This window comes from Rhamphochromis sp. 'chilingali' (assembly GCF_963969265.1).
Source record: "Rhamphochromis sp. 'chilingali' genome assembly, chromosome: 5".
In the NCBI taxonomy this organism is placed as follows: Eukaryota; Metazoa; Chordata; class Actinopteri; order Cichliformes; family Cichlidae; genus Rhamphochromis; species Rhamphochromis sp. 'chilingali'.
The window spans coordinates 23,361,587-23,389,493 of NC_137932.1; the positions used below are offsets into that span (position 1 = coordinate 23,361,587).

The following is a 27,907-nucleotide window of genomic DNA, read 5'->3' on the forward strand; positions in this document are numbered from 1 at the left end:
AATGCAGCCCCAAGCCATGACAGACTTTCCCCTATGTTTTACATAGGGGGTAATAGATAATTTAATAGATAATGTTGTAACTCTCTCCTGACCTTCCGTCACTCCATAAGGCTTGTATAATATGGCATACCTCAGCCTTTTCTCCATTTCCCATCCCTAGCAATGGTTTCTTGACAACAGCCCTTCAACAGATAATGTCTCTGATGAGGCTTTAGCAAACACACCCACACACATATATATACATATGTATGTATGTATATATATATATATATATATATATATATATATATATATATATATATATATTGCCAATCAAAATTTTCCTTGTTTCTTTGTTGTAGATTCATCTAAAGAAATGGGAAATTCTGATGTGTCTTTGCGACAGCCATGAGTGACACTAGTGCAACAGGTTGCTAGTATGATAATGATAAAATTTCAAACTGGTTCTTTGCTATGTTGTCATCTCTAGAGAGTCATTGTGTTTTAATGAGTCATGGGTTGGTGTTAAGCTTGAAAAAACAGAAACAAAACATTCCTTTTAAATTTGTCAGGTGCGAGGACTGGACTGAGTGCAGAAGCAGGCAATGCCCAAAGAAAAACTTTGAAAGACCTCAGAAATCCTGGAGAAATATTGCTCAAGACCACCTAAAAATAGAGGTAACTCCGTAGAAGGCAGTTATAAAGAAATGAAGGTTGCTCAAGACTTTTGCACAGTGCACTATATATTGGGGGTGATTTTCAGTAAATGCAATCTTTAACTGCATTTAACAGTAAAAAACAATACAGTAAAGAAATTATGTTTTTAAGGCATCTCATGCTGATGCTACCTTCATGAAGTTCTTGAATAAAATTTGCTTTTACTTTGCTATTTCACTTATTCCCTTATAAATGTTTTTAAATATAACAATCCACATTTTCAAATACTGAAAAGACAATTCACAATATATAGAGTGTTAACTGTAGTTTTAAAACGTGTTGTTATTGCTTTAGTCCATAGCTTCATTGTTTTGCTTTACTCTATAGTACATCTATGGCTTACTCTTACTGTACAGTACTCGCTGTACACTTGCCTTTCCAATACTAACACTCAGGATTATAGAGAAAAGTAAACACGGCGACTCAGAAATGTTGGCATATGTGTTTATTCTGGATGTTTTCCGTGTAGAAGCGGTGTTAGTTCATACTGTTTTACCATCATTTCGTTGGCCAATATTGACATTTCTGGTTTGATGGACGCGTTTCCGGCCTAGCATACTTCATACCAGCGACGTGTGAATAGGGGTGGTCCTCAACTGTCAAGAGGGGAAGGCCTTGCTCAGTCTATTTATTTTTTATTTTTTCGCACCCTCCCACACATTTAACGTCGCCATAATTGTGTTTTATTCGTATAGGTGGACGGGCGGTGTTCATTTTAAGCTTTTTGGTGTCGACTGAAACACCGGAACGCCCCCCTCCAGTCGTTTGTCGGTTGTAAAGTCCGAACATCCAGCTGATTGCTTTGAGTGCTGTTCAATTATTCCAGTTCAAACTAAGCCGTTTCCTTTGACTTAACGGAAGGCTTTTTGTGGCTGAAGCGAGTTTGCCGACGCGATATTTATTTATTTTTTACCCATGTGTGGACTTTCGGAGGAATTGGACAGCTATCGTTTTGTGTAATTTGAGCGTTGAAGGCTTTTTCTCATTGAACGACCAGGCCCCGGACTCATCCCCAGCCTCGCGTTTCCTTATCGGCTTTTTGTGTGTGCGTGTGTGTGGGTGCGCGCGCGTGTGGGTGCCTGTGTTTGTGTGTGTGTGTTGGAAGTCATGGGAGACACTAGTGAACGAAGCAAACCTCCGACTCTACCTCCCAGGTGTCCCTGCGGATTTTGGGGGTAAGTGTTAAACCTGATAGAAACCGGATTAAACCCGCTATCTTGAACTGAAAAGTAAATCCGGATGAAATGTGCTAAACGGGTTCAACTAGTCCAAACCCATTGTTGTTGTTCTGTTGTACAGGCCGAGGGTGGGGGGTTGGGAAGTTGGCTAATAAATAACCTCCTAGCTTGAAAACTAGCTTAATTTACCCCCTTTTTAGAGCTCTCACACTCTTTGTCGTCTCCTGTAGTGCCGGTTGTTATTTTCCGACCGTGCTTTACCGTTTTTAGGGCTATTTTTGAAGCCAGGAGATGACGTACCCGACATAGAAAATGATTTATTGCCAGCAGGTTCCTTTTAAACCTGCCCTGTTTTCGTCTACGACTTCAAAGGAAAGCTGGATTTAAATATTTAACACGCTACTTTTCTTAAACCTTAAGATTTAAATGTGTTGTTAAACTTATTTTGTCGTTTATTTTACGCCCCTCTTTACATTCGCTCTTGTCAAGAGGTGGATGTGTGTTGCATACCGGATGTGATTCACTGATCTCGCCTGTGTTACCCCATAGGAAAAATGACTAACCTTTTTAAATGTATTTAGTAGTAACCATAAGAAGTGACTGCTTATTTCTCATTAAACGCATTGATAATTTCTTGTGCCTGTCTTCACTTGCTTTGAGGCAAATATCAATACAGAACATAGTCTTATGAATTGACATTTGATAACCAGCCCATCTTCCCCAGCTGCTTCGTTTTCTGCTGTCCAGAAAGCAAACTGGAGGTGGCAGTAACCCACCTGTCAATGTCAGGCGACATGAATGGCAGCCTTGTGTGATTATGGCCCCAGCCTGCCTCAGCTCAGAATAACACCTGGTCTGGGGGGGTGGGGGGGGGGGGAAATCTGCTGTCTCTCAGCACATGTCCCTAAAAGCCAAGGCTTCGTGAAACGATTTCAAGGTTTTATTCAACTATTTGCAGGATTTTACATCTTACTAAAAATATGGGGTGCAAACCTTCACCTTGTCAGTACTGATGATATTTACATTGTTTAAATTCTTTCTTTTTTTCTTTCTTTCTTTTTGGTGTCCCTCAGCCCCAAAGAAACAAAAACAAAACAAAAAATATCTGAATAATTAACTAGTGCAAGACTGACTTGGTTCCAGTCGGTTGCACAATATACTGCTTAAGCTACTACAGAGTCTGTAGCACAGCACTACATAGATGATATAAAACTAAATCAATAGACAAATGTAAGCAGACAAAGTAATAAAATATTATGAAATGCGACTATTGATTTAAAAACAAGCAAAAGCAACAATAATACAATTTAAAAAAAGGCTAAAAATGTACATGTTAAATCCACAGAAGAAACAGATATTTAATAAAGTGGTTATTAAAACCAATAAGAGGACAGTAAAATGGTTTTTAAAAAGTTAAAGGTAATAAACAGGGGAGTAATAAAATTAAATGAGAGCTGAGAGCAACACTATTCCAGGAAACAACATTTTGGCATTCATTATAAGTCCATAAAACAAATATATAAATAAGGTAAAATGATAATTAAGACCAGGAACTAAACTACCGAAATACAAATACTGCACTTTGATGCAGGTTTGCCAATATTATTCATACCAATGTGTCCTTTAAGATGTCAGCTCATCAGGGTTTAAAGGCATCGGTTAATTTTGGGTCCAAACCTGCACTAACTTGAGCAAATAAAAGTCAAACCACAAGTGATTTCATTGATTACTTCTTTGAGATAAGGCGATGCTATTCAATGGAAATCACCTGTTTGCACAGGTTGGCTCCATGAGTTTATAAAGTCCAGTAGTAAGCTCAGTAAAACATGCTAAGTAACTTCAGTTAATAATAAAAATAAATCATTAATAATGGCATTAAATGAGCTATTATTGGTTGTAACTGCAGACAAACCTATCTCACACTGAGTTTTGATGAGAATACCTTTTGATTAGCAATGATTAACTGCAACCAAGATATGTTACAGCTAAAGTGCAGCCTGGATGACATTAGTTTTAATCATTTCAAACATTGCTTTTAAGTTTCTTTAATTTGTGGATACTTCAGAGTAGCTAATGTACAGGTTGATCACTTCTTATGAGCAACAGGATTTAAGAGGATGAGGTAATCGATTTAAAAATACTTTCTTTGAGTAAAGCCTTGTTCTTGGATTCAAAATGACGGAATAGTTATCAGTCTGTTTGTTTTTTCCTACTCTGCGTGCTGCTATCAGATGAACAAGTTGCGTTTTGAGGACCTAAACAAAATATTTGACTTGGTTGTGGCACCTTTGTGCTGACATAATCAAGCTTTCCCATCTTGTCTCCACCTTGAAGCGTCACCTGGGAGCATAATGAAGTATATTTTGTCTGTAGAAGACTTGTTTTATCCTGTGTGGTTTATGTAGCAAAGAAAAAAGAAGCCATCTTATTTGGAAAATTTCAGGCTTTTAGTGATTTAAGTATTATTAAAGACTAGATGACAATATTAAAATTGTCTCAAAATTGCATTTTGTTTTTGTTTTTTGTTTTTTTGTTTGGCTTAGAGCGACTGAATTTGTCTGGTACTATCATTCACCTCTTTGCTTTCAGTATAAACAGTCTGTGCAGGCTTGTCCTTCTGTATTAGTCACCCAGCTCCTGTAGGAACAATGATATGAATACCCCACCAAGTTCCAGCTTGTGTACCATTGAGAGAACTCGGTGTGAACAGAAATGGCTGAGAACAAAGACATTGTGGTGGTATGGACATTGGAGAGAAGCCCAGAAGGTGAGGGAAAGACACACCTGTGGCAAAGGTCTTACCAATTGCCAAGAAAAGATTCAAATGACTAGTTTTAAAACTGTTCATTGTCTTCTGAATGGACTTGCAATGAAAAAACCTTAAGGTCACATCTAGGTCACTTTAAACTCTGTAAGAATGTTTTCTCTGTCTATTCAAATCTTGACTATTCATGGCAAAAGCTTGTAAAATCACTTTTGTGTTTTTGTTGAAAGTTCTTAGTTAGGCTGTTACTATGCAGCCATCAAAAAGATGAAAGGCAAAGAACAAATGCTTTACACTACATTCAGTCATTCACACACACATTCACACACTGGCAATGGCAAGCTACATTGTAGCCACAGCTGCCCTGGGGCGCACTGACAGAGGCGAGGCTGCCGGACACTGGCGTCACTGGGCCCTCTGACCACCACCAGTAGGCAAACATGGGGTTAGTATCTTGCCCAAGGATATTTGAGATCGAACCACCGACCTTCTGATTAGTGGCTGACCTGCTCTGCCACCTGAGCTACAGCCACCCGTGCTGTCAGTCTCAGCCGTTCTTTGAGGCATGCAACAGCAAATGAAGGTTGAAGTTTAGGTTGACAATATATGCACAGTTTGCAAATTCAAATGGGGGTTTGAGCATTGTAACAGCAGGTTACCTATTGTTGAACTTGAACCAAATATTAGTGAATTTGTAGTAGGGCTGCACGATTAATCGTTAGAAAATCGCGATCTCGATTCATACTTATGTGCGATCTCATTTCCAAATGACAACGATTAAAAAAAAAAAAAAAAAGAAAATAAAAAAGACGACGATTGTACCGCATTTTGATCTGGGACGTAATCTGCATGAAAACAAGCGCTCACTCTTCCTTTTTTGTTGTTTTTATGTTTATTTATTGTTTTTATGTTCAGTCTCAACTGTTACGAAGTTGATGTGCAGTTAATAAGTGCAATAAATATTTATACTGGAAAAGAAAATCGTGAGAGAATCGTGATCTCAATTCTAAGCCAAAAAATCGTGATTCTCATTTTATGCAAAATCGTGCAGCCCTAATTTGTAGCATAGTTTTTTCCCCTTTTTGACTACAAATCAAATCAAATCACTTTTTATTGTCACATCACATGTGCAGGCACACTGGCACAGCACATGCGAGTGAAATTCTTGTGTGCGAGCCCCACAAGCAACAGAGATGTGCAAACACAACAACACAAACGAGCAAAATACAAGAATGGCCAACCTGAAACTAATAAATATATGTACAATATATAATAGTGTATGCATTTCTGGATGTGTATACTAAATATTTTCGTGTGTGTGTGTGTGTGTGTGTGTGTGTATACACATTTTTACAAATTAAATAGTAAAAAAATAAAATAATAATAAAATATATAAAATATACAGAGTTGAATATGTGCAAAACAAGTGGCATTTATATACAGTATGGAGTGCATAATGTTGAAGTTCCAGTAGTGAAGCTGAGGTGTCTATGACGTGTTCAGCAGTCTGATGGCCTGATGGAAAAAGCTGTCTCTCAGTCTGCTGGTACGGGACCGGATGCTGCAGAACCTCCTTCCTGATGGAAGCAGTCTGAACAGTTTATGGCTGGGGTGACTGGAGTCCTTGATGATCCTCCCCGCTTTCCTCAGGCAGCGCTTCCTGTAGATGTCTTGGAGGGAGGGAAGCTCACCTCCAATTATCCGTTCAGAGCACCGCACTACTCGCTGGAGAGCTTTGCAGTTGTAGGCAGTGCTGTTGCCATACCAGGTGGTGATGCATCCAGTGAGGATGCTCTCAATGGCACAGTGATAGAAGGTCCTGAGGATGCGGGGGCTCATGCCGAATCTTTTCAGTCTCCTGAGAAAGAAGAGGCGCTGCTGCGCCTTCTTCACTGTTTTGTTTGTGTGTACTGACCACGTAAGATCCTCAGCCAGGTGTACGCCAAGGAACCGGAAGCTGCTCACTCTCTCCACAGCAGCGCCGTTGATGGTGATGGGGGTGTGTACTTCTCTGCACCTCCGGAAGTCCACTATCAACTCCTTTGTCTTTGCGACGTTGAGGGTGAGATGGTTGTCTTGACACCAGTGGGTCAGGGCGCTGACCTCCTCCCTGTAAGCCGTCTCATCACCGTTGGTGATAAGACCCACCACTGTAGTATCGTCCGCAAACTTCACAATGATGTTGGAGCTGTTAGTGGCTGTGCAGTCGTAGGTGTAGAGTGAGTACAGGAGAGGGCTCAGTACACACCCCTGTGGAGCACCAGTGTTCAGTGTGATGGGGGATGAGGTGATGCTGCCCAGTCTGACCACCTGGCGTCTGTCAGACAGGAAGCTAAGGATCCAGCTGCAGAGGGAGCTGCTCAGTCCTAGATCCTGCAGTTTCCTGTCCAGCTTCGAGGGAACGATGGTATTGAATGCTGAGCTGTAATCTACAAACAGCATCCTCACATACGTGTCTCTCTTCTCCAGGTGTGACAGGGCAGTGTGTAGTGTCAGGGCTATGGCATCATCAGTGGACCTGTTGTGGCGGTATGCAAACTGTAGAGGGTCCAGTGAGTCGGGTAGTGCAGAGCAGATGAAGTCCCTGACCAGCTTCTCGAAGCATTTGCTTACGATGGGGGTCAGGGCTACAGGTTGCCAGTCGTTCAATGAGGAGATGGTGGAGGATTTGGGTACAGGGATGATGGTGGCCATTTTGAAGCAGGCTGGGACTACAGACAGAGAGGGAAAGGTTGAAGATGTGCGTGAACACTCCAGCCAGCTGAGCCGCGCATGACCTGAGGACGCGGCCGGGAATCCCGTCCGGACCAGTAGCTTTGCGTGCGTTCACCTTCCTGAAGCACTTCCGCACATCCTCCTCAGACACAGTGTGCGCACTGACGTCATCCGCGGTGCGCACACTGTCCGGTCTCATGGTGTTCGCTGTGTCGAATCTAGCGTAGAATACGTTTAGATCCTCACACAGAGAGGCCGTGGTCTGCGGTGTGCTGGTTTTCCCTCTAAAGTCTGTGATCGTGTTTAGTCCCTGCCACAGAAAGATCGACTGAAATCTACTCGAGTACGTAAAACCAGATGGGCGTAATTTGCCTTTAAGATGAAATGTTTGTCTCTCTGCTTGCAGCTTGCAGGAAACTAGTAATGCTGAAACAATCAAGGGAGTGACAGAAGATTCATCAGCAACAATAGCTTAACAGTGGGGAAGAATATCCCCTCTTCCAGCCATGTGCTCCTCTTGTGCAGCAACCGTCTGCTTATCAATTTTCTCCCTTTTCTTTCAGTCTTACCTCGAAGCCAAGGCCCAATTTCTAAAATCCTGAGATTAAGCCTTGGAGGAGATTATGAAAGATCATAGATTTAATGAGCTGGATATGACATAATTTTTATCTGAGATGTTGAAAAATTCAGAGTGGTATTATTCTTCCACATTTATGTTCACCTACTCTGCAGTAAATACAGGTATTAACCTGTTGGAGGAAAAGATGTTTATATATAGATGACTCCCATTAAATTCACATTTAGTAATTTGACATTGTTTCTTCTTTTACACATAAAGTTGAACTATAGATGGTTGAAATGTGTGGAAACAAACAGCAGGTCTGCGGAGGTTAAAAACTGACATTATCTCTCTTGTCTTTCCAGGTCCAGTAAAACAATGAACTTATGCTCCAAATGTTTTGCTGGTAAGTCACTTCTAAATGCACAGTATTTGTCTTGTGGGGGGAAATAAACAACACTGGGTTTTCATTTGGATATCATTCAATAGCAAAGGAGGCACAGGACACAAATGGGTCCTGTTACACCTTGGGTACCTGACATCTTTCAGCAGCCAACAACATCCCTCAGTTTACTGAATGTTTGCCAACTGCGTGACTTTTCTCGAAATATAAAAGATTTAAAGTGGTGCTACTTTGCATTCTTGCTTACATGCACGAAAGTAGGAACTCTACTTGGAGAATGAGCCAGACTTCTTTGTCCGTCAGTACAAGCCAGCTGGAAGCTGTACGAAAGAGACAGAACTGATAGCTATTCTGTTGCTTCTGATGTTCACTTTGGTTGTTTTGTCTGTAAATGTGGCCACAGGACACGTGTGGTCTTTCACTCAAATGTTGTGATGTTTTGTCCAATGAAGTTGTGGCTGGCTCAATAAATGGCCTGTATTTGTATAGCGCTTTACTAGTCCCTAAGGACCCCAAAGCGCTTTACACAACCAGTCATCCACCCATTCTCACACACTGGTGATGGCAAGCTACATTGTAGCCCTGGGGCGCACTGACAGAAGCGAGGCTGCCGGACACTGGCGCCACCGGGCCCTCTGACCACCACCAGTAGTCAACGGGTGAAGTGTCTTGCCCAAGGACACAACGACCGAGACTGTCCAAGCCGGGGCTCGAACCGGCAACCTTCCGATTACAAGGTGAACTCCCAACTCTTGAGCCACAATCGCCCAATATGTTCGTTGTCAAAAAAAAAAAAAAAAATTCCTTTGCCCCCACAGCAGGTACTCAAAGCCAATCGCAGTGTTGTTTCTGTGCCTCTCTGGGTTTCAGTTTGTAGTAATGGTTAAAACGATAAATGATTTAAAGTTGCATTGGTGTATAAGGCCTGTTAACTGAAAAGGCTTATTACCTATGTCATTTTTAACATCAGTTGCCTCCAGAGTTTCACCTGTGCTGTTGTTGCTTGACTACAGAGTTAACAGTCTATACTACAGAGATTCAAATCCCCATACCCATGCACGGATGGATGCATTTCAGCACCCCTGGGTGCTCCTGGGTGTGTCTTTGTCTTTGAGAGTTACTTGCAGCTGCTTACTTCTCACATATAAATGGCTGAAACTATTGGATGTTCATTTTCTCTTGGCGTGCAGAGGCATTCTCAGTGACAGCCTGACACACTGCTAGCAGCAGCTTGAGGCTAGGTGTGCCAGCAGATTTCAGTTAGGAATGTCAATAATGCTAAGAAGTCATTCTCAGAAAACGAAAGAACCCATAAAGCGCCTCACTCCAAAATGATGTATTTGCCATTTGGAGGAAAACGGTGAAAGTTAGGAGATAATTGCTTCCATAAAGGATGATGAGATTCCATAAAATCTTCTTAATTTGCTGGGAAGATGGTAGCTGTTCTCTGAGGGCAGATTCGGGAAACAGACTTATCTTTGTCTGTTTCTCTGGTTACTGCATTTACTGTTTTGGTTGGAAGCTTTCTAAAACATAGAAAGTTTCATTTTTCTCCAGCATGATAATTGCACAAGAGAAAAATGCCCAGTTAAAGTTTGAAAATGTCATTGTATGAATTAAGCTGTCCCAATGACTTCTCCAGTCTGGTTCAGGTGGATGAGGGTTGAAGGTGATCCGCAGCCCTGTCGGTGGTCATAGCAACCAGTGAGCATGGTAGCATGGTAGACAGTGAGGACCTAGCATCACAGACAGCAGTAATGCTTAGAATAGACTTGATACACACAAGTATGGAGGCTGAGCAGAAGTGGGTTAGCCCACATGTGGAGGTAAAAGTAAAATCTAGGCTGGCCTCCCACACCTTCCCCTGCGGGGAGAGGGTGGTGGTGGAATAAAGACAAGAACCAGCTCAGGCGTGCAAGGTGATTTTTATCTTTGTCTCACTGAGTCACATTTCACTTGGTAAAGTTAACTGATAGCCACATGGTAATGGAGTTTAGAGATGGTTTGTACTTTCATTCAGGCTGGTTTTTTTTTTTGGTTTTTTTTAAGGTTAAAGTTCTATTTTATTTTATTTTTATACACACATGGTAGTCATGAAATGATCAGTTGCAGAGAGATGGAGATGGCGCATGCTGCAACCAGTGATTATTTTGATTGTTGGTTAATCTGTGAATATGCAGATTAATCAACCATAAAATAAAACAATATGCAACAATGGTGGAAGCTGCTTATCAAAGATTACCATAGAAGGAAAATAGAGGCATAGATGGCACCAATGTTGAATGCTTTGGAAGGTATTCAGTAAATTATTGCTGATGAAAGAAAGTTTAATATGTTGTTTTTGTTGGGGTTTTTTTTTTTTTTTTTAAATGGTGGCAACTATTTGTTACAAATACAGCGTGGCATGTTAAAAAGCCAGAATATTAATTTGAGCACAGTTTTTACAAGATGCCTTTTAATCAGTGCACTGGGCTTCGATTGTTTCAAGTAATCGTGTAATTGACTTTTTGGGATGAAATCATTTCCTAGAGTTTTGTCTGTTTGCTGGTAATTTAATTTAGATGTGTTTCCATCTACAGTGTAAATGCAGATCCTTAAAGCAGCTGACCGTCAGCTGTTATTGACTTTCCTCAAATGTACTGATAAGGAAAGAGTCAGATGATTGCTGAATTCAGTGGACGCTCCATTTTCAAGTCACTGCTAAAAGTTATAGGTGTAATGGGAGGAGAGAGCCATAAACACTGAGGCACTCTGGAACATGATGTTAGGGAAACTCTGCTCACAGTTATATTTACCAAACAGCCGATGCATTATAGTTTGACAGACAGGAAAAACTGGGATACCAAAGGAAATGGTCAGGCAGAAGATAATAACATATGAGAGCTCTGTCAGGGCGGAGGACTAACTCACTGTTTCACCAAATGTTTTCTTTTTTGTCTTTAGGTTGACTTGATGGTTTTAGTTTAAATATGTACCTCCCACATATCGCTGTTAAATTGCCTGATAACTCTTATACACTAATTTCGATGTATTTTTCAGCTACATGAAACCTTTTACAGATGTTATAACGGGAGATCTGGGGTGCACAGTGCCTATACCACACTCCATAAGTCTAGAGTTGTCTGTTTGACACAATGTCCTATCTCCTCTTATTTATTTTTTTTCCTGTCCCTCCCACTGTTTGTATTTTCCCTGTCCTCTTCTTTTCTCTTCTTCTTTTTTTTTTTTACATTCCTGTCTACTCCCTCACTCTCTGTCCTTGACCACAGACGTCCAAAAGAAGCAGCCAGTCGAAGACTGCACCCCCAAGCCCATCCAAAGCACCGGGAGTAGCCAATCGCCAGTTTTCAGTAGCGAGATGAGCAGTAGCAGTAGCCAATCCCTATCATTGTTGCCGCCCTCAAGCTCCGAGCAACTGTCAGCTGAAGAGCCCTTACCTGTGTTTTCCAGCACAAGGGAAGGTAAGCCTGGTCAGCCAATGACTTCACACTCACCCTGTTCTGTTTTTAAAAACTGACTTTCAGGAGAGCAAACTTTCCTAACAATGTGGAAGCAAAAGGTTAATGGTCACAGTAGACTGAAACTTTTGCTCAATTTAACGGTTAAGTCTTTCTCAAAGAATTGATGGATGCAGAGCAAGCTGTTTGTGGCAGTGATGATAGTCTGGACTGACTGTTCTTTTTCTTTGTCAAGCACAGGAAGATGCAGAACATGGCTGACACAGGAGTGCAGCACTGAAACAAAGGAACATAATGAAATATGAAGTTCATTGCAGAGCTCATAAAATCCCTCATGTAGGAATTTTCTCAACTATCGTGGACCTCAAGACTACGTTAAATGTCATTCTTTGTAGATGAAGCAGTATGATGTCTCTGTGGTTTGGAACAGTTTGTGCAGGCATAAATGCTGCTGTGCAGCCTTTTCGGTCTTTAAATAAGTACTGGATGAATCTGTCTGTGGGTTTTGCTTTTAAAACATAGAAAAGGCAACAGTAGTAATTCTCTAGTACAAAGCGGCACATGGTACAAGGAAAACTTCAATCTCGAGTAGAAAACACAGTTCTCTGCAAAAGCCTCTGACTGTTCAGATCTGTATGACCAGATCCTATGCTACATCAACCACAACATTAAAATCACCTGCCTTATGGATGTCAGCTGTTCCCTTCTAGGGGTGACCTGTAGGGACGTTAGCCAGAGCGCTTTGTTTTTGACAGTTGTGGTGATCTATAGATTTTTCTTGATCAGATGCATTTCATGCATGTTTAATCCGATCAGGTCAACACTTTAGGCTCTTCATCATGTTCTTTGAGCAGTTTCTGCTGTGTATCAGAGCTCTTTTCCTTGCTGGGGTAGATTCTGCCGTCACAGAGTATTAGAAGTGGGGAAACTGTACGTACAAGGGTGGAAAGACTATTAATAAAGATCAAGAACCAAGTTTTCCCCAGTAGATTGTTGCATTATAACAGAATAATACGTTTATTCACATCATAGGTTAGTGGATTCAATGTTGTGGATGATTAGTGTGTCTTGGTCTATAGCAGATTGTCAACAATAATTACTTAATATAATCTATTTTGTAAATTGCTACTTTTTAAATCTTTTTTTGGACGCTTTGGGACAGAAACGAGCGTACTCTGAATGCTGTCTGGGCTCCTGCTTAAATATAAGAAAGGGGTTCAAAGTAGAGTTGCTCTTCTGCATCAAAAACGGCTAATTGAGATGTTTTGGGCCTCTGATTAGGATGTCTCCTGGAGGTCTCCTAGGTAAATGGTTTCAGACATACCCAACCAGGAGCAGATTCTCCTGGCAGAGTCGGGACATGTTGAAGTGATTATATCCCTCAGCTGTCTCAGGAACACCTCAGAGAGCTAAAGGCGGTGGCTTGAGACTACTGCTCCTATGACCCAGACTCGCATAAGCAGTAGGGAATATAGATAAATGTTGTTCTTAACACATTTCTAAGTTGTAGAGTTATACTTGCTTTCATCTGGAGTCATGTTTCTTACCATGTGACAAACTTCAGTATTAGTTTTCCTGTTGGTCTCCAATCAAAGTCTCTCCACCAGCACATTAACTAAATTTTTACCCACCTTTCGCTTGACTGAGTTTGCTGGTAACTGTATCTGTCTGCTGTTTGATGCTGAGGTGATGTACAGAATCGTTCCTAAACTCACTATTAAGCGCTTAAAATGCACCTTTCCATACATACATCTTTGTTTTGTATCATTTGTAAAATATTGTTTTGGTTGCTTAAAAATCACATTTAAAAATCCTTGAAATGTTCATTTCATTTGTTTTGACATTTAATGGCTTTTGAAAAGGTCAAGCTGGTTTGGATGAAGTGAATATATGGCCTGCTGAAAAATGTTAGAACATCTATATAATAATGTAATGACTAATAGTTTAAGTATTGACATTTCAGCTTCAATTTCAAATGATGAAGTTGTTTTTATTTTAAGCATGGTACACAGTACAATCGTAGGTTTTCTTTCCTCGGAGTGGATGTTAAAGGAAGGAGGTCATTCCACATCGTGTCTCACTCGCCTTTTATTCCTCCACCTGTAGGTGTGTCGTCCACAGAAACAGCCCAAGGCACACTCTGCACGCCCACAAAACGTCCACGAGAATCAGGTACCACCTCTTCCTCTTGCCTTCTAGCGCCGCACGACCTTTGACAGGTTGAGCGCTAAATCTTTAACCCTGGTGTTTGTTTCCAGCCTCGGGCTCGGAGAGCGAGGCCACACCAGAGAAACGACCACGGACAGAAGAGAAAGAAGGGAGTGGCGAAGAGGCCCGCGGGACGCCCAAGCAGAAGAACCGTCGGCGCTGCTATCGCTGCCAAACCAAACTAGAGCTGGTGCAGCAGGAACTGGGATCCTGTCGCTGTGGTCAGTATCATCTTTGAGACGCATGTCACTGTATAAGCTAAGATGGTCATTGGCTTATGGCATCTTTGTCAAATGTTTGCATATAAATAATGTGGGAAAACTATAACTATATCAGAATCACTCACATGTACAAATTACAGGTAATGCACATTCATCCTCTTAAAATTGTATAAAGAAAATAGCACAGACCTGCTTTAGAAACTAGGAAAAGAGACCTCTTCCCAATGTTCTTGTTTAACAATAAGCTTGGCAAAGTAAAATTAAATAATGTGTATTGGGGTCACTTCCTGCCTCACCAGCTTCTCTGTTTGCCTCCCAGGCTACGTTTTCTGCATGCTCCACCGTCTACCCGAGCAACACGACTGTCTGTTCGACCATCTGGGCCGCGGACGTGAGGAGGCCGTCCTCAAGATGGTGAAGCTGGACCGCAAGGTGGGCCGTTCATGCCAGCGCATCGGGGAGGAGTGCTCCTGATTGGCCACAGAGTGAGCAGCCATCCAATAAAACAGGAGCTTACAAAGAGGAGGTAGTGGTGTTGATGGAAGGAGGTCTAGGAGAATTGACAAATGGGGTAATGGGAGGGGGCGGGTGGGAGGGGGGAGAAGAGGAGGAGGGGATGGGGTGTGGTTGTAACATCCTGCATCTGACCCAACGATTCTGGATCTGAGCTTAAGGCCACCCTGTTGAAGTCCTGGTTTCCTGCCTGGAGCGTCTGTTCGGACTCTGCTCAGGGCCAACAGGGGGCCGCCTGGTGGCTGTTCTTCAGAGCTACGTTCAGTATCGCATGTTCTCACACACACAGCCTTAACCCCACCCGTCTTCAGAGGAAGGACACCACAGAGACGGATCCAGTCAGTTGTATGTCATGCACAGTTCTTCTGTGCCTTGCCCCGGTTTTCTCCTCTTTACTCAGTCTTTTTTTTTTTTTTTTTTTTTTTTTTGTTCTTTCTTTTCAGTACAGGAAGTGAACTGCTCTAACGCTCAGCTGAACTGATCCATTTGGATTTTTTTGAATTCTACAGAGTTATTTGTTTTATTTAGATTTTTTTCCCCCCATTACCTGGTCGCGGATGAGGGGTCTAGCACTATCCCACGACCACTCCTCAGGTCGTCATCAAGGGGTCGAGGTATCAAACCTGTAACCTCACCTTCCTCTTCTTTTTTTCTTTTCTTTTTTTTTCCCCCTTTCTTCCACCCGTGTTTGGACCCATGCACGGCATCACTAACCAGTTGTACTCATGCATGGTTCTAGCAACAGTGTATTTGTGCAGGTTTTGAGCGTGTCATTTGGTAATGTGATGCAGTCCAAGGACGCTGCCATGGTTCAGTCCTTTTTTCTATTCTTTTTTTTTTTTTTTCCCTCCTGTGTGGCCGTTACCTTGATTAGCTCTGTTTTTACTGCTTAGCCACGGTGTCGTGGAGGACAATACAGCCGATCCCTGCCTCTGCTCACAGACTGTTGGCAAAAAGGAAAAATACAAATAAATAAATAAATAAATAAAATAGACAAACACACTAAATGGACAAGAGACACTCAGATAAATCCTCTGTGTAGCAGTCCCGCTTCTCCCTTCTCCCTCCCATTTTTCAATTTACTGAGTGGTACTGTTGTTCTTGATACATAAAGGGGAAGACGACTGAATTTTTGTATTCAAATGAAGAGTTCTTCACCAAAATGCCATATATTAATTTAGAAAAACAAATATCTGAACTATAACTGAGTCTCCATAGCTTCCCACTGAGTATTTATATTACTACCTTTTTATTTTGTGGTTTTGTTTTTTTTTTTTTTTTTTTTGTTTTGTTTTTTTTTTTTTGTAGGTAGGATAAATTGGGGATTTATTTTCAGCTTTGAGATGTCTCTTTGGAATATAATTCTTAAAATATTATTTCCTTACTATTTTTATTTTTTTTAATACTGATTGTCATCCAGAACATCATTTCAGAGAGCGAGATTATTTAGTTTAAATCTGTGATAAATGTCCACCTAAAACATCAAATAAAACTTCTAAAGTAAAAAAGGGCAAATGTTGGATGGTTTTGAAAACTCTGTTTGTCTTTTTGTCAAAGTAGCCAATTGTAAGACTTTAAGAACTGAATACACTGCTTGTGGCATTGTTTGTTTGTTTTCTTACCACAGATTCAAACTGACTCTAGTGTCTAATGAATGTTTTGGCTGCAGAAATATCATGCGAATTCTGAAATTGAGTGGTTTTCCCCTTTCCTCATACGTTTTTCTTTTTTGTCATTGCTTCCAATCCTACTCCTAATCAGCCTACTCAGTCTGACTGCTTGGACTTTGTGCTGTGCATATTGTTCAGTTAAATATTTCTTCCTCCTTATCTAAAAGGATTGTTCTACCAAAATCAATGTTTAGTTTGTGATGCTGCAGAAGTTGACGTTTTTCATCCTTTTTTTTTTTTTTTTTTTTTTTTAAGCTCGAGGTGTGAGTGCAACAAAATAAAGACGTTGTGGTTGATTTAAAACAAATTCAGAATCTCCATTTAAAAAAAATAAATAAATAATAATAATAATCTGCAGCTTTATCACACGTGTGATGATGACGTGACCGTTTCAGTTTTTCAATTTGGAGAAATAGCAGCAGGTCTCTCTGAACGGCAGGAAAATTAGAAGGTGTCGTCTTTTGCAAAATAACTCCATAAAAGTTGATTTGGGTTGAAAGCCTTTAGAAAAACCACTTAACTATGCTAATCCTCACAAGTCATGGTTTGTTCTGTCCCTCATCACTCCCCACTCCTGCTGTCTTCTCCAGTGAGAACAGTGAAGGATGAAGGGTTTGTTGGCTGATTCTTATTTTACTTTTGAAAAAGTTTTTTTTTTTTTTTTTGTTTTGTTTTTTTTTTTTTTTTTCTTCGAGTGCTAATGAGAAATGGAAAAATCAAATTATCTTTCTGTACCTTTTAAAGGAAAAAATTTATTTAACCTTATATCAGTTTGAGTTACTTACACCCTAGCATAGAGTGACATATTTAGTTAAATGTATAAAAACGCAGGAACATAATTCTGTCCTATCTTCTCATTTTAATTTTATCGTGTTCCATTTTCTGCTGAGGAAAATAAACTGGATTAGAGGATGTGATGTGTCTTTTATTGTTGGATCACTATATGTTGGTAATTATTTTTCTCCACATAAATCACCACTGATATCAGAATCCAAATTAAGAATCAAAAATTCAGTTTTAACTTGGTAATAAATTACAAACACTTACCCTGTTTTGATTTTAAAAAAAATATTTTTTTTAAAAAATCTATATCTCACACTACCAGAATGGGAACCACAAAGAGGAAAGCCCCAACCACAAAATACCTGTAGAGGGTCAGGCAAGTCTTGAGTAGTCAGCTGAATGGGAAGTGCAAGATCCAGGTAATCAACACCTACACTGCTGGGATAATAAGCTGGCCAAAGGAGGAGATGGAAGCCACTGACATCAAGACGAGGAAGCTCCTGACCATGTGTGGAGGGTTTCACCCTGAGACGGTACTCCAAGCGAAATGGAGTGTCAGAACCACTGTCTAGGACGGGTGGGCAACTCCTACCCTCGAGTCCCGGTGTCCTACAGGTTTCAGATGTGTCCTTGATCCAACATAGCTGATTCAAATGGTTAAATTACCTCCTCAAAATGTCCTACAGTTCTCCAGAGGCTTGGTAACAAACATATGATTCAGGTGTGTTGACCCAAGGGGATATCTAAAACCTGCAGGACACCGGCCCTCGAGGCCTGGAGTTGCCCAACCCTGGTCTAACATCCATGAGTACATCAGGAAGATGGCCACAACCGACTGAATACCTCAGGCAGCAGAAACCCAAGAAGGATGAAGACCAAGGAGAAGAATGTGTGTGTGTGTGTGTGTGTGTGTGTATATATATATATATACATACACACACACACACACACACAGTGGGGCAAAAAAGTATTTAGTCAGCCACCGATTGTGCAAGTTCCCCCACCTAAAATGACAGAGGTCAGTAATTTGCACCAGAGGTACACTTCAACTGTGAGAGACAGAATGTGAAAAAAAAAAAATCCATGAATCCACATGGTAGGATTTGTAAAGAATTTATTTGTAAATCAGGGTGGAAAATAAGTATTTGGTCACCTCAAACAAGGAAAATCTCTGGCTCTCACAGACCTGTAACGTCTTCTGTAAGAAGCTTTTCTGTCCCCCACTCGTTACCTGTATGAATGGCACCTGTTTGTGTATGTATGTATGTATATATGTATGTATGTATATATATATGTATGTATGTGTGTGTGTGTGTGTGTGTGTATATATATATATATATATATATATATATATATATATATATATATATATATATATATATATATATATATATATATATATATATATATATATATTCAAGTTGGTTCATACATTCAAGTTGGTCAGCGCTGATCAAGTGCTGGATTTTGGTTTCATTGAAAACTGACTTTTGCAACACAGAGGAACTACACCACCGTTTTGAAAATAGAAACTGAGGTCAATGACCATATGAATTCATCCTCAACCTGGATTCACTCACAGACATACACAGATCGTTACCCAGCACAGACACTAGATGGTGCACCAAGACAGTAAAAATCTTTTTCTCCCTCAGGTTCATATCTCATAAGAAGGAACAGTTTTATTTTTGTGCCACATGTTTTATTGATAAATATAGGATGGATTTAAGTGCTCAGTAGTGTTCCTGATAATTTATTGAACTGATATGTGGAATAACTGACAGTTTTATTCTTGTCAACTTGTCTGAAAACAGGAAAAATACAATCTTGCTTCCTCCCTCCTCATGTTCTTCCAGTCTCATCACTCCTATTTCAGCTTTTTCCATTTGTTCTCATTTTCTTTTACTGTTCTTGTTCTTTGCTTCCTCCTTTGTATTTTCCCACGTTTTCTCCCACTCTGTTGCACTTTCTCCTCTCCTCTATCCCTCTGTCCTCTTTTGTTGCTCCCATACATTTGGTAGCTTTTATTTTATTACCAATTCTGCATACTGCACACTCACTGCTGAAGTGGGACACAGCATGGTTAAATATAGCAGTAATGCAATAATAAAATATTTTTACTACACTAATTTTATGGATAGAAAACTACTCAGGACAAGGAGATGTGATAACCCAGTAGGCCTGGATTATATATATATTAAAAAATCTATCTTAATGACTAACAGAGCCCTTGCATGGATATTTATTGAATATTTATCATTTATATTATTCAGTGATTCATTTAAAATGTACTTATTGTAAATTCCTGTGTTAAAAAAGTTAAAAACTATATTGACTTATATTCAAAACCTGTATGTAATCATTTGTGTCATCTATGACATTTAAGAAATATTAGCTGAAGTTGAACTTGGGCCAGGTCGTACTTTTGTGTAATATCAATTTCTACCAAAAGAGGGTGGGGTGAGTCAATAGAGCATTCGGAGCCAAACCCAGTACCTTCACTGTCCCATATCCATTCCAGATCAAATAAACAATTTTCCTGCTTCTTGTGACAGCAATGGACAGCTAATACAGAAAGTATAAATAAGTGAAGCCACCATGGAAGTGATCCAAACCTGCATTCTTTCTAATAACCAGCAGGGGGAGATGCCACTGGTTCCAGAAGGACTCCCAGCTGTATACAAGTCTAAAATGTCTTTTGTCTGCTTTGCTCACTGCAGTAAACACTTTCATAATGAATGTACTGGCTCAATCACCAGTTTCAGGTCAGAATGAATAAAACATAAAGTTCAGTCTATGAATTATGGTCATCATTAGAGTCAGAATGGATGATTATTCAGGGTGTGTGGTGTTCTCAGTTTCACAGTCCATCTCTCTTGTTTCAAAATACCAAGTCTCCTGCTGTGAAAATACTGAATTCAAGGCTTCATAACAAGACATCACTAAACATTAGATAAAGGTCAAAGTGACAAATTCTAGCCTTTGTACTGTCTATGGAAACTAAACTAAGAACTTTTCTCATTTCATAACTGAAACGTCCTCCTGTCAGTGACCCTCGTCTCTTTTGTCCTTCATCCTCCTATCTGTGATTTGTAAACCAATCTCACCGCTTCATGTTTGAAGGATATCGAAAATAATGGCAAGCTTCCTCTGTCCCGGATGACAGAGGAGGCTTGCTAGAGGCATTATCATCAAGGATGGACAGATAGATTCTTTGCAGAAGTATTTTTACGTTCAGTGTATAAAGGACGCATAGACCTTGGTGGGAGAAGGGCTCTTTAAAGAACTTGTCTTTTTTTACTCATAGGTTGTTTCTTTTATTTAAGTTCATCAAACTTACTGCACTTACCTTCACTGTTTCAGGGTGCTATTAAAAATAGGCATGACGTCTTACAACATTACAGCATGTAATGAATTTAATTAAAAGTGGCCATAACTTCTGAGATCATAAAACACAGCAGTAGTTGGACTATAACAAAAACATTCATAAACAATGTGTGATGCTGTGTTGTTGAACGTCATATTTAATTGGCATTGGTCAGAGGGAAGGATTCTCATTTTGATGAATGCATCAGTCCTCATGCCACTTCCTCATATCCTTGTTGCCAGTTTGGGAAATTTTAGTGTAATGGTTTACACATTTTACCTAACAAGCAAAAAAAAAAGTCCCTCCAGTTTTTGAATCATTGCGAGAATAACAATTGTCACCGCAGTATAAGGAGAAATAATCAGTAATGGAATAGATTTGGGGGAATGTACAACAAAGTAGAAAAACTTGAGGGACAAATATGTATACACCCGATAAAATCCAACCACGCCAACATTTTATTTTTCTATCAGCTGGTACCACATACAAAACACCGGGGCACAAACACACGGAAATGACCGTATAACGCAAGTATAAATTCTAGCAACAATGTCGGCCACTTACATAAGTTACATGTCAGACTCTAAAAAGATTAACTGAAGAAGTCTAAATCAGGCATTTGGGATTAGTTGAAAGCAGCTTTATAAACGTGGTAAGACTCTGCCCCCTGATGGTGAAGGTTTTAATTACATTCTGTCAAGGTTAATTACAAAAAGTACCTTTAAGCAGTACTTCATATTAGTTTCCTATTCTTCACACTTTTCAGAAACTGCAACTAACTTATTTTAATTTATGATAATCTGCCAGTTTTCCACATTGGTTATTATCGATAAACTCAAACTTGGATAACTTGGCTGAGCAGAAACTGCAAAATCCAAAAGTATGCAACAGATAAACAATAATCTATCAGAGCAAGGAAACAAGTAAATGCATGCCTACATCTTTCCCCAGTCAATGCCTGTCATGCTGACCTAACTGATCATTCTCCCTTTGTTTTCTCTCAGTTTTCTTCTCTCTTCTTCCTCCTTGTTATTTTGTTTCGGGCTCCTCCTTAGTGGAGTAGTTGCGGGTGTCGCCAGGTGGAGCTCCATGCTCTCCCAGTCAAACCTTCAGGAGGGTCCAGGACTCCCTCAGCGAAAAACACACACACACACACACACACACACACACACACACACACACACACACACACACACACACACACACACAATAACATGCTCGCGCACACCAGCGCACGCGCTTACGGCTGTCAGGCGTGTCAGAGAAGCGCTCGCGCTTCTGTGAGTTGAAGGAGCGAGAGTGAGGGCGAGCGAGCGTGTAGTCGGTGCTTTACAGTGAGCGGGACCAGGCACGCTGCTGCCGTGTCAGTGAGTGGAGGCTTCTTTCACTTCTTTTCTCGCTTCTGTGAAATGGACTTCTGACAGCAGCCGGGCTGCGGGCGCCGCCGGTTCCTCCTGACCGGAAAATGAAGCGACTCTGTCGGAGGCTGGCGGTGGCCGTGGCGGTGCTGGTGTGGCTGGGAGCGCTGGTTTACCTGCTGGTGTTGAGCCGGAGGAGGTTGCCGGAGCTCAGTCCAGGAGCGGTAGCAGGGGGAGGCGGAGTAGCAGGAGAGACAACCTACAACCAGGTGAAGTAAAAATATGACCTGCTGTGTACGCGTGGCGGACTTAAGCGGGACGTCTGCGGAGCTCGGGGCAGTCGCACTAGTTTTAGCAGCATCATGAACCCAAATCCCGAGTGAAGGAGTTTCTGAAACAGACATGGAAACGGAAAAAAAAGTTGTAAAGAATTGCTCCAATATGAGAAAGTCCTTTTTGACATTAATCTTAAGTAAAGCAACCAAATTGTCAGAAAAAAAAGTCTAGTGAAGTTTAATGATGGGGGGAAAGTGTTTACTCTTTGTAATTACCTCCGGTGGACCTAAACATCACTAATGAGCTCTTTCAATCGTTGCACTTTCTCTTAATGTATTGGTGAATTCTTGACCTGTAAAATACTTTGGCCATGCAGTGGACTAAAAACAAGACTAAAACATCTCAAAGGTGAGATGAGAGCAAATGCCACCAAAGATCCCAACTTTCTTCTGATTGCTTTTCTTGACTTGACTCCCAGAGTAAACTAAATGTTGTCTTCTGTGTTGCAAGTTAAAAACTTTTATTTTTCAGTAGATTTATTATCAGTGAAAAATCAGTTTTCTAATCCTACAGTATTCCTATCAGAGCAACTCAGTAAATTGTGAGGTAATACTCAGTTTGTCATTTTAAATTTCATTCCTTTTTTTAATGAAGTGTTGCACGCTCAGTATCCACTATCAGAGCTCTTATCATTGTTTAATTCAGTTATCAGATTGCAGTGGTTCCTTTGAAGATAATTGGGTTCATTTTCGACCCAGCTTGATACCCATGCCCTGTGTTCACTGCAGGACGTCTGTTATGCAAAAGACCCGCAACATGTTCACTGTAGCTGGGGGTATAAACGTATTGATCCTGTCTCTCTTACCTTGTTAAACAGAGCTGCCAGCGCACACATGCACACCATGTAGGAATTGTGTAACAGCCCAACTGAATGGTAAATGGCCTGTATTTGTATAGCGCTTTACTTAGTCCCTATGGACCCCAAAGCGCTTTACAGGACATTCAGTCATCCACCCATTCACACACACATTCACACACTGGTGATGGCAGCTACATTGTAGCCACAGCCACCCTGGGGCGCACTGACAGAGACGAGGCTGCCGGACACTGGCGCCACCGGGCCCTCTGACCACCATCAGTAGGCAATGGGTGAAGTGTCTTGCCCAAGGACACAACGACCGAGACTGTCGGAGCCGGGGCTCGAACCGGCAACCTTCCGATTACAAGACGAACTGCCAACTCTTGAGCCCCGATCGACCGAATGTCCGTAAGAATATGGTGAGATTGTCATACATGGTATAAACCACATAATTAGCAGGGATACTGTATGAATTTATCAAGAAAAGATTATCTATGCTTAAGATAAATTGTAGCTGACCTTTGTAAAGAGTGTTCTGGGTCAGGAATTTGTTTTGTTGTGAGGCACAACAGGTAAAATGCATCCGCTTCAATGTACTTTACCTGAATAAATCTAATGAATAAGGATCCAAGATGCAAGATTTTTAGATGGAAGTACCACTCCAGCGTGTATGTGCAGGGCATTTCTGTGTGAGGACTGCTACATATTCAGCATCTCCACCACACGCTGGGACTCAGCAGTCTGTGTCAAAGGAACATGTGTTTATAGAAACTGCAAAAAATACAAAAAATAAATTCTGCATATGAAGTAGGAAAGATCTCTCATAAGCTGTTGTGTTCTTTGTGCTTTTCTGAAATTAATATGCATGTACTCGAATCACATTATTTGTTCTTCAACACCAGCGTACAGACCTCTGACCTCCCCGAGGCCCTTGTTAATGTTTGCTTGTTGCTAAAGTGCACACTAAGCACTGAATGAAGGCTTTCAGAAAGTTCTGAGTACACGGCAGAAACCCACGTTGCAGTTAGACCACCTGCAGTGTGCGTTTATTTTTGTGAGTGTATGTGTGATCTGTTACAGTGCAGTGAATTTAGAGCTAGTGTAAAAGCTGCTTCACAGGAATTCCATTCTTCACATCATCCTATATATACAGAATAGATTTACACTTCTGCGTCAGCTCTATGTCGTAACTTATGCCATAACCGGAACCCTATTTTAACCCTACACTGCAACCTTCTACCTGGTGTGCACCTCCCAAGAAACATAATGCGGGTTGAAGCACAACGCAATAACTCGAATACTGTGGAAAGTTGTTGTGTAGGAATAAAAGGAGTTTCCAGTTACTATGAAAGTTACGACGTAGGATAAATCAAGCTTTAGGCTTCTCTGAAACCTGCAACCAGCTTTTCAATGGAGGCCTACAGCTGTAGGTATTCTCTGTCTGAAAAAGAGCTGTTTTAACTCCATCTTTCTCCCTTTAATCCAACTTTATTTTGATTGGGTGCCCTTCTTAAACAGGAGGTTTGAACAGCAGGTGCGTGTGCTTGACTGTGTGCACGTATTGACTATTATAGAGTAGCATGCTCTGTCTGCGTGGGCAGAAAGGTTCGCAGACTGAATCAAAAGCAGGAAGATAAGTCATCATTCGTGACAGTCTTACTCACCTTGTCACTCTACCGTGACTGTAGATTTCAACATTTGTTTGATAGAATACTAAAAAGATCAGGAAAGCAAAACCACAGTGCTAGCAAAGGGTGTGCACTGAAGTCAGAGTATACAATTTGGAGCAAAGTATGTATATCTCACTCCTTGGGGCTTAAAAAGTTGGAGTGGTTCATCAGATGATCTGGGAAACTCATCTCTTATAAGATACTAGAGATGTGTTCAAATGTCCATTTGATATATAGCGCACTACATATATAGAGTCCACAGTTTTATAGCGCTGATTGAAATCTCAGCTGTAAATTTCATCCTCTATGTTATGTTCTACAAAAATCGCCACATGAGACAGCAAGAAGTGGGTTACAGGCGCTTTATTGTATATCCATCGAAGGAGACCGCCGCCTCGCTATCTGTTAAAGAATTCTGATGTAGTGTGCTAATGTGATTTTCTTACCTGTTGAGAGGGGAGCATAATACTCCTTGGATGTCTCAGCGGTGCGGTGGCTTGTTTCCTCCCCTGCCCTAGCAGTAGGATTAAAAAAACGAAATTATGCGAGACACCTACAAGAAACATATTTGAGACTTTTCAGTCTAAACTGTAAATATGTTGGAGACGTGTTATTAAGTAGCATGCTTATGAAACCTTTGTACACAAGCAATAAGAGTGAAGCTGCTGCTGTTAAAAAACAAACTGTTATTACGTTGCATTTGGCTGTGCTTCGAAGGGGTTTAAAATGCATATACTGGAGATACAGTTACAGCAGCCCTTTCCTTCTTTTGCTCTTGTAGGTGGATTTGGTTCAGCTGAAGTACGCTGTAAATAAAGTTTGCACAGATGGTGTGTGGATTAGACTTTTTTTATTTTAAGAATACAGAGTCGTATGTCAGTCACAATGTGTGTGTATACCCAAAAACTGTGAGATGATGGATGGACTATCTAGGGACACCTGGGGAACAGCTGGGCAGATGGGTGATGATGGTCAGGTGATGTGCCTCTGCATTGACCTTCAGAGTTGGAGTGACTGAAGTGGCAAATCATGTGTTTGTGCACAACTAGATCATGAAGAAGGACGGCCTGGCAGAGATGAGTTAACCCTTGTATGGTGTTCGGGTCTGTGAGACCCGTGTTCAGTTTTTTTCAAAAGAAAAATTAAACAATTAATTATTTTTTCACGTGTAAATGTGTTGTGTCTTTCCACTCACTCCACTTGATTATAACTGATTTATTTATAACATTTTATATAAAAGAAAAACGAGAAGCACATTAATTCATAAATGTGATCTAACAAAGGTAAAGGGAAAAAATTAACCATGTTTGCTGTTCATATGTCTTGTAATTGGGATGAAGTAAACATCTGTTGAGTAATTTAACATAAAATTGTTTGATAGTGTTAATTTGGAAAGCCAAAACTCTAGCGGGTCCACCAGACCCATGAACACTGGCTGAGTAACAAAAATACGAACACCACACAAGGGTTAAGCTAACTCAGTGATGATCAACGTGATTATGCTGAACAAGAGAAACCCTTAAGCAGCTGACTTCCAAAGCAATTGTAATTTTTGACAATAATTTATGTAGAACGTTACATTATTGTAAATGCCCCCTCATTAACAATAATGTAAAGTCGGGAACAATATGAATCGTCTTAATTTTGAGGCGTGCCTTAATTTTGTGTGAATAGGGAGGTGTTTTCAAACTGCTGATAATTCATGCAATGAAGCTTAATCTGCTGTTGCTCTCATTGTATGTTGACCTGGATAAGATTCTCAGCTAAATGCCTCAAATCTGAAATCTGAAATGTAATTAAACTACTTCAGTTGGAGGGATAGAAACAGCTGCAACCACTTTAGCCTATCAAAAGAAGAGGAAAAAAAGAGTGTCTTGTCTTGTCTTGTGTGGACTTGTTCGGTAAGCTGTGAGCCTACAAGCTAATGAGAGAATCGCTGTTCATTCAGCAGAACAGTGTGTGTGTGTGTGTGTGTGTGTGTGTGTGTGTGTGTGTGTGTGTGTGTGTGTGTGTGTGTGTGTGTGTGTGTGTGTCTTGTGTGTGTGTGTGTGTGTGTGTGTGTGTGTAAAAATGAATGTATCATTTTCAAGTCAGGACACACATGCTGAAATGCACCTCGGCTAATACCCAGCCAGATACAGACTTGCCAACTTAATCCTACAGTTTTTCACACCCAGTGTAAATCTGTAGGTACAGATTTGCCTGGTATCATCATTACCATGCACACAGTCTGCTTGTATCATAAGAAAAGAAGAATATATTTGGCTCTTTCTAGTACCGTGGTGTATTCTCCAAATGCAAGTTTAAACAGGAGCGCTAGAGAAGTGATACAGTCTTAATTAGAGAGAAAAACATTTGGAATCAAACCAAATGTATCTATAAAAAAACAGGAAACTTGTCTGAGGAATTTTGCTCAACAGAAACTTCTTAGTTTTAAATTCCTAATTCAGTGTAAAATCCTTTTGTGCAATATTTGATGATACACTCTGCTAGCTGTCCCATTAAACTTAAAATATTCTTTCTGTTTGTGCATGCAAAATGATCTTGTCTATCCACATCCACACCCCTGAGTTCATGCAAGCTGTCAATGTGCATGTGAAATTTGACTGTGCAGACTGTGTGACTGAGAAATGAGTGTGTGCACGTTTGCTGTCACATTAGAATAAAAATAAGAGAGTCACCTCCTCACAACTGGGAACAGTTGGTGAGTACTCAGTGATTACATTGAATACTTCTTCACATTTAGTGACTGAATTTAAGTAATTGCAGCGATATGTTGGTTGCACAGACATTGAGAATATAATTACTTATAAACCTCATGGTGACTAATTTTGTTTGCAACATAATTGCACAGGTAATACAATGGAAGGCAACTTGTCTTCAGATATTCACGGTCCAACTAGAACTGCCTGCAATCATTCTCAGACAGACTGGCAAAGGTTTGCAAATAACTGCTGATTCATTAATACAGATTGCCAACATGTTCCAATCAATCTCACTTAGTCTTTGCTGAAAAGTACAACAATTTCTAATCTCTGAGCTCTGGCTATAGACTCTAAATGTAAGTAGTTATTATGAATTTCTGGGTTTGGCAACAGATTTGTCATTACTGATGACATATCACAAATAATTGTTATATTGCAACAAAGAGATGGCATTTAATTGACAATTCGTTCCCATCCAGCCTGAGACTGATGGCAGTCTGACTC

At 40.5% G+C, this 27,907-nt stretch overlaps 2 protein-coding genes across 3 annotated transcripts in view; both read left to right on the plus strand.

The window, feature by feature from the left end:
• Nucleotides 1-1,299: 1,299 nt before the first annotated feature.
• zfand3 (zinc finger, AN1-type domain 3) lies at nucleotides 1,300-16,635 on the plus strand. Its single transcript, XM_080882475.1, has 6 exons — nucleotides 1,300-1,871; nucleotides 8,278-8,318; nucleotides 11,585-11,776; nucleotides 13,880-13,945; nucleotides 14,032-14,202; nucleotides 14,522-16,635. The coding sequence occupies exons 1-6, from the start codon at nucleotides 1,804-1,806 to the stop codon at nucleotides 14,674-14,676; spliced, it is 693 nt and encodes a 230-aa protein (XP_080738601.1). The 5' UTR covers nucleotides 1,300-1,803; the 3' UTR covers nucleotides 14,677-16,635.
• Nucleotides 16,636-21,918: 5,283 nt separating this feature from the next.
• The window catches only part of galnt14 (UDP-N-acetyl-alpha-D-galactosamine:polypeptide N-acetylgalactosaminyltransferase 14 (GalNAc-T14)), a 242,116-nt gene continuing 236,127 nt past the window's right edge, over nucleotides 21,919-27,907 (plus strand). For both annotated transcript variants that reach the window (XM_080881768.1, XM_080881769.1), the window contains exon 1: nucleotides 21,919-22,162. In XM_080881768.1, the coding sequence (XP_080737894.1) occupies nucleotides 22,001-22,162 (162 nt within the window). In that variant the 5' untranslated portion in view covers nucleotides 21,919-22,000. The remainder of the gene's footprint in view (nucleotides 22,163-27,907) is intronic.